At 42.8% G+C, this 7119-nt stretch overlaps 1 protein-coding gene across 1 annotated transcript; it reads left to right on the forward strand.

Moving 5' to 3' along the window:
• The first annotated feature begins 260 nt into the window (after positions 1-260).
• Positions 261-2532, forward strand: LOC104596929 (uncharacterized). Its single transcript, XM_010258244.1, has 2 exons — positions 261-503; positions 802-2532. Exons 1-2 carry the CDS (start codon positions 261-263, stop codon positions 2530-2532), a joined length of 1974 nt encoding a protein of 657 aa, XP_010256546.1.
• The last annotated feature ends 4587 nt before the right edge of the window (positions 2533-7119 follow it).

Here is a 7119-nt window from a genome sequence, read left to right on the forward strand (position 1 = left end):
ATCTATTATCCCCTCAAGTTATACGTGGGCATGTAACGCATAACTTGGAACGAAGCAATGAAAATTTCTTGAAGGTATGTTAGGATTACAATTAGTAATTGAATTCGGAGTGTCTGTTGTAATCGAATCAGGAGTATTAGATACCTCTTATTCTTCTACATCTTCTTATTCTTGTAAACATAGGATCTCGATTGTATATATTTCGACATTCTGAGTAAATAAGATTTTGAAAGTAGAAACCAGAGAAGCACTGGTTTTTCATGGTATCAGAGCCAGGGCACTCTGGAGATCAACGGCGGCAGCGACGATCAATCAGCGGCGACTTCGAACCAGTGATCAGCGGCGACTTCGGATCAGCGATCAGCGGTGACAACGTTTTGCGTTGTGCTTCAGTCCGGCACTGTGTTTTTCGGACAAGCGGCGGAACTTCGGTGATCGCCGTCTCCTTCGACTTCGAACCAGTGATCAGCGGCGACTTCGGATCAGCAATCAGCGGCGACAAAGTTCTGCGTTGTACTTTTCAGTCTGGCGTTGTGTTTTTCAGACAAGCGGCGGCACTTCGGTGATCGTCGTCTCCTTCGACTTCGAACCAGTGATCAGCGGCGACTTCGGATCAGCGATTAGCGGCGACAGCGTTCTGCCCTGTGGTTTCAGTCTGGCGCTGTGTTTTTCAGACAAGCGGCGGCACTTCGGTGATCGTCGCCTCCTTCGGTGAACAGCGGCGGCACTTCTTCTAGTTTCGGACTAGTGATCAACTGCGCTGTGTTTTTTTTTCATTCCGACGCTGTGTTTTCGGACCAGCGGCGGCACTTCGGTGATCATCGTCTCCTTCGGAGAACAGCGGTAGCATTTCTTCTGGTTTCTGAAGTATCACTGTTCATCGTCTTCTTCGATGAACAGTGGCGGCACTTCGAGTTCTTCCGGCGAATCAGCATTCTGTGGCAGTTTCTCTTCAGCGGCACCAACACTATACTCGACATGGCTGAAAACAAGGATCAGGGCGGCAGTCAATGTCCAAGGAACGTGATCTCACCCTATCTTCTATCAACCAATAACAATCCAGGGAGCGTTATCACACAGATCCAGCTTAGAGGTGACAACTATGATGAATGGGCTCGAGCAATAAGAACGGTGCTGCGAGCCAAGAAGAAATTCGGCTTCATCGATGGATCAGTGAAACAACCTTCGGAAGATTCAGTGGAATTAGAAGATTTGTGGATGGTGAATTCCATGCTTGTGTCATGGATTCTGAATAACATTGAACCAAATTTACGTTCAACCGTAACATACACAGAGATTGTGAAGACACTCTGGGACGACATAAAGGAGCGATTTTCTGTTGGTAATGGACCACGAGTCCAACAACTCAAATCTGAACTGGTGAATTGCAAACAAAGAGGTATGACAATTCTGAATTACTATGGAAAACTCAAGATGATATGGGAGGAATTGGGAAATTATGAGCAATATCCCACTTGTCAATGTGGCAAGTGCAACTGCGACATAAGCAGGGCGTGGGATAAGAAGCGGGATGAAGAGAAACTTCATCAATTTTTGATGGGGCTAGATGACATGGTCTATGGAGGTGTGCGTTCGCATATACTGAGTACGAAACCCTTGCCAAATTTGAATCGAGCCTATGCCATAGTGGTTCAAGAAGAGCAAGTTCAGACTATGACACGCGCAAAGGAAGAGAAAGTTGAAGCTGTGGCCTTCGCAACCCACACAGGAAAGAGGCAAAGCGAGGGCAGAGACAAGAACACAGTATGTACTCACTGCAACAAGACAGGCCACGAAGTAGAGTCTTGTTTCCAACTGATCGGCTACACTGAATGGTGGGGTGATCGACCGAAAAATAATACCCGTGGAACAGGCCGAGGGCGTGGTGGACAGAAACAACGAACAGGGGCAGGAGGAAAAGGTCGTGACAGCCAAGCTAAGGCCAATACAACCAAAGCCTCTGTGCAAGGCAATACGTCTCAAGGAGAATCAATCGATGCAGCCAAGACCGGGTTAAATGGACTGAGCAGTGAGCAATGGAACATGTTACTCAACCTTTTGAACACACAAAAAGAAGGGAGTCAACAACTAAGTGGTAAGCAAAAATTGTCAGAATGGATAATAAACATAGGGGCCTCTCATCATATGACAGGAAACCTAAAATCAATAAGAGACATAAAGAATATCATTCCGTGCTCTGTCGGGCTGCCAGACGGGAAAGCGACGATAGCAGAAAAAGAAGACACAATTGCACTGGATGATCACCTAAAACTGACTAGTGTTTTATATGTGCCTAGTTTGAATTGCAATTTACTTTTTGTATCACAATTAATTGAGGAATCAAATTGCATCGTCCAGTTCACTAACAAATTCTATGTGATACAGGACCGCACTACGAGGATGTTGATTGGAGCGGGTGAGCAGCGAGAGGGACTATTATTTCCAGAGCATTGCATCAACAAGAGCAATGAAGACTATAGAGAGCAGAATGTCAGATATTTGACATCAAAGGTTGGGGCATCCTTCTTATAGAATTATTAAATTGCTACCTTTACATACTAAGCATACTGACAGAAGTAAGGGTTGTGATGTATGCTTCCGAGCTAAACAATGTCGGGAAGAGTTTGTTCCTAGTAATAATAAAGCATCCGATATTTTTGAGTTAGTTCATTGTGATTTGTGGGGTCCTTATAGAACTGCAGCTTCTTGTGGTGCACATTATTTCTTGACCATAGTGGACGATTTTTCTAGAGGCGTTTGGATTTATCTTCTGATTGATAAGAAGGAAGTGGGACAAGTCCTTTGAAATTTTTTTTGCTATGGTTCAAAGGCAATTTAACAAACCTGTCAAGGTGATCCGTACTGATAATGGGACTGAGTTTGTCTGCTTGGCTGGTTATTTTGCTGAAAGTGGAATTATTCATCAAACCACTTGTGTCGGGACCTCTCAACAAAACAGGAGGGTTGAACGCAACCACCGCCACATACTCAATGTTGCCCGCGCCTTGCGCTTTCAAGCTAGCTTGCCTATTGATCTTTGGGGGTAATGTGTCTTGATCGCATGTTATCTAATCAATCGGACACCGTCCATTCTGTTAAAGGGAAATATTCCCTATGAAATGTTATTTGGGCGACCTCCTTCTTATGATAATGTGCGAGTCTTTGGTTGCTTAGCATATGCGCACAATCCTGGTCATGGAGGGGATAAATTTGTTAGTTGAAGCAGACGGTGTGTTTTTGTCGGGTATCCTTTTGGGAAGAAAGGATGGAGCTTATATGATTTAGAGTCTGGCATGCTCTTTGCTTCCAGAGATGTTACTTTCTTTGAGCATGAATTCCCGTATGCACACAAAGAGGATGCACGGCCAAACAAAGCACAAGATTGTGAAATAAGTGGGACAGATAAGGTGTTGGTACCATCCACTTCTTCCCCTAGACTTGCAAATGGCGAGACAGAGACTAACCAGCAAAATGAACTCGCAGAAGAAGGAGTCCGTGTAGAAGAGGGAACCCACGTAGACCCGAATACCAATGCACCCATGCATCCTTCTGACGTCACCACAGAAAATGCAAGCGAAGACATACCTGACGTCAGGGGGGTGGCAATGTTGAGCAACAACAGCACTTTGATACTCATTTGGGGCGTGGGCATCGACAGAAACATCAGTCCACAAGGTTAAGAGACTATGTGCTTCACACCACACAGCGCTTGAGTCCCTCTTCGCGTCCCTTTGCAAGCTCACTCGGCCAATCACATTCTGTAGGTAGTCCTTATCCCATAGATAACTATGTGAACTGTAACAATTTTTCTTGTTGACATCGTGCTTTCTTGGCAGTTATCACTGTAGGAGTTGAACCCACTTCTTTTGCTGAAACCGTAAAGGATGAAAAATGGAGGGATGCTATGCAAAAAGAAATACAGGCACTTGAAAATAATCAGACATGGACTGTGGAGCCTTTGCCATCCGAAAAACGAGCCATAGGATGCAAATGGGTTTATCGAATCAAGTATAACACTGATGGGACAGTGGAAAGATATAAAGCTCGTCTTGTGGTTTTTGGGAACAAGCAAATTGAGGGAATTGATTATAATGAAACTTTTGCCCTAGTTGCAAAAATGGTTACTGTCCGTACCTTTCTTGCAGTCGCAACAGCTAGAAATTGGGAGATTCATCAAATGGACGTACATAACGCATTCTTGCATGGTGATCTACATGAGGAAGTCTACATGCGAATGCCTCCGGGTTTTCAGTCAGATAAACCAGGTATGGTGTGTCGGTTGCAAAAATTTCTGTACGACATGAAACAAGCGCCGAGATGTTAGTTTGCTAAATTAACTGCAGCTTTGAAGACATATGGGTTTCAGCAGTCATGTTCAGAGTACTCCCTTTTCACCTTTCGTCAGGACAGGGTGCATGTGCTTGTTCTCGTATATGTGGACGATATTATTGTGTTAGGTAATGATCGTATGACAATTCAAGTCTTCAAGAAATATTTGAGTGACTGTTTCCATATGAAGGACTTGGGATCATTGAAATATTTTTTGGGCATTGAAGTTGCCTGAAACTCAACATGAATTTTTCTGTCACAACGAAAGTATGCTTTGGATATTATCTCTGAAGTTGGTTTACTTGGTGGAAAACCTGCTCCTTTTCCTCTAGAGCAGAATCACAATCTCGCCTTGACAGACGGGGCCCTCTTGTCTAATCCTGAGCAATATAGACGCTTGGTGGGGAGGCTTATTTATCTCTCAGCAACGCGTCCAGAGTTGTCTTATTGTGTGCATGTTCTGTCCCAATTCATGCAACAACCGCAAGAAAGACATTGGGAGGCTGCATTGCGAGTGGTGCACTACTTGAAAGGAAATCCTGGTCAAGGAATTCTCTTGCGTTCAGATTGTGACTTGCAGTTATATGCATGGTGTGATTCAGACTGGGTGAGCTGCCCTTTGTCCCGACGTTCTCTGTCTGGGTGGTTTGTTATGCTTGGAAAATCACCAATTTCTTGGAAAACTAAGAAATAACACACTGTGGCTCGTTCTTTAGCGGAAATAGAGTATCAGTCTATGGCCACGGCCACATGTGAATTGAAATGGTTGAAGGGATTGTTATTGGCTCTTGGAGTTACGCATTCAAACCCAATGCGTTTATATTGTGACAGTCAGGCAGCCTTGCATATTGCCGCAAACCCAGTGTTTAATGAGCGTACAAAACATATTGAAGTTGATTGCCATTTTGTACGGGATGAGATTCAAAATGGCTGCATACGTCCTGCTTATGTGTCGACTACCGTTCAGCTGGCTGACATTTTTACAAAGGCACTGGGTCGCAAAGAATTTGAGTACTTTCTCCGCAAGTTGGGCATTCACAATCTGCATTCTCCAACTTGAGGGGGGTGTTAGGATTACAATTAGTAATTGAATTTGGAGTCTCTGTTGTAATTGAATCAGGAGTCTCCGATACCTCTTATCCTTGTAAACATAGGATCTCGACTGTATATATTTCGGCATTCTGAGTAAATAAGATTATGAAAGTAGAAACCAGAGAAGCACTGGTTTTTCAGTAAGCCCTTTAGCGAAACCATCGGCCAATTGCTTTGCAGAGTTGATGTGATGAACTTGAAGTTTCTTCTTGGCAACAAAATCTCAGACAAAGTGGATGCCAATTTCAATATGCTTTGACTAAGAATGAAGAACTGGATTTGCTACAAGAAAAGTAGCACTAATTTTGTCGCAAAGGTAGGATGCAATCAAAGGGGAAAGCCAACCTCATGGAGTAAAGATTGAATCCATAGTGTCTTAGCTACTGTGGATGCAAGGCTGCGGTATTCACTCTTAGTGGTCTTTTGCTTCTTGGAAGACCAAGAGACCAGGTTGCTGCCAAGGAAAGTGCAAAACCCATTTTGAGATTTTTTGTCCACATGATCACTCGCCCAATCAACATCAGAGAATGAGAAAAGGAAATCCATTGAAGACAATGTGATACATAATCCATAATGCATGGTTGCTTTCAAATAACATAAAATACATTTGATAGCCACCCAATGACTTGTGGATGGTGCATGCATAAATTGACATGCCTTATTAACAAAGAAGGATATGGCAGAGCGAGTAAGTGATAAGTATTGTAATGCACCTCCTATATATGGTAACATCAAAGAAATGTTCTGTAGTATGAGAATAGCCTGAAGAGAAGGGAGTGTGAGCTAGTTTGGCATCAATCAAACCAGTGGAAGTTAAAAGATCAATACTATAGTTGTGCTGTGAGAGGAAAAAACCAGACGAGAGTCGTGTTGCTTCAACACCCAAAAAATAATGAATATCTCCAAGATCTTTAACTGCAAATGTAGAGCTCAAGGAGCAATAGGAGATGAAATCATGGAGGAGTCACTACCGGTAATGAGTATATCATCCATATAAATGAGAATGAAGAGAGACCCATGTTGATCATGCTTGTAAAAGAGGGAATGATCCACTTCGGAGTAATTGAAGCCATAGTTTTGCAAGAATTTGGCAAGTTTGATGTACCAAGCATGAGAAGGTTGTTTTAATCAATAAAGAGAGTGCTTTAAGAGACAAACATAATTAGGATGAGTAACTTCTTTGAAACCCAACGATTGTTTCATAAAAATTGTTTCTTCCAAATCCCCATTAAAGAATGCATTTTGAACATCAATTTGATGAATTGGCCAATTTTTAGATATGACAATAGAAAGTTATAACCTGATGGTGACAGGTTTGACAACTGGGTTAAATATCTTTATGTCTTGTGAAAGTCCACACCCTCTTTTTGGGAGAATCTCTTGGCCATGAGGTGGGCATTATAATGTAATGTACTACCATTTTGACCATGCTTAAGGCGAAAACCCCACTTAGATCCAATGACATTTTGATTAGTTGGATGGGGTACAAGGACCCAAGTACTGTTACAAGTGAGTGCTTCAAATCCATCTTTCATGGCATTATACCAATTCTTGTCCAAGAGAACTTGCTTAATAGTGGAGGATTCAGATATGGGTTTAATAGTAGGGTATTTAGGTGCAAGGTAGATTTTAGGTTTGAAAATACCTCTTTGACCGAGTGGTCATAGGGTGGATATTGGTCATAGGGTATCAAGACAT

The sequence above is a fragment of the Nelumbo nucifera genome, chromosome 5, assembly GCF_055504915.1.
Source record: "Nelumbo nucifera cultivar China Antique chromosome 5, China Antique-T2T, whole genome shotgun sequence".
NCBI classification, from domain to species: domain Eukaryota; kingdom Viridiplantae; phylum Streptophyta; class Magnoliopsida; order Proteales; family Nelumbonaceae; genus Nelumbo; species Nelumbo nucifera.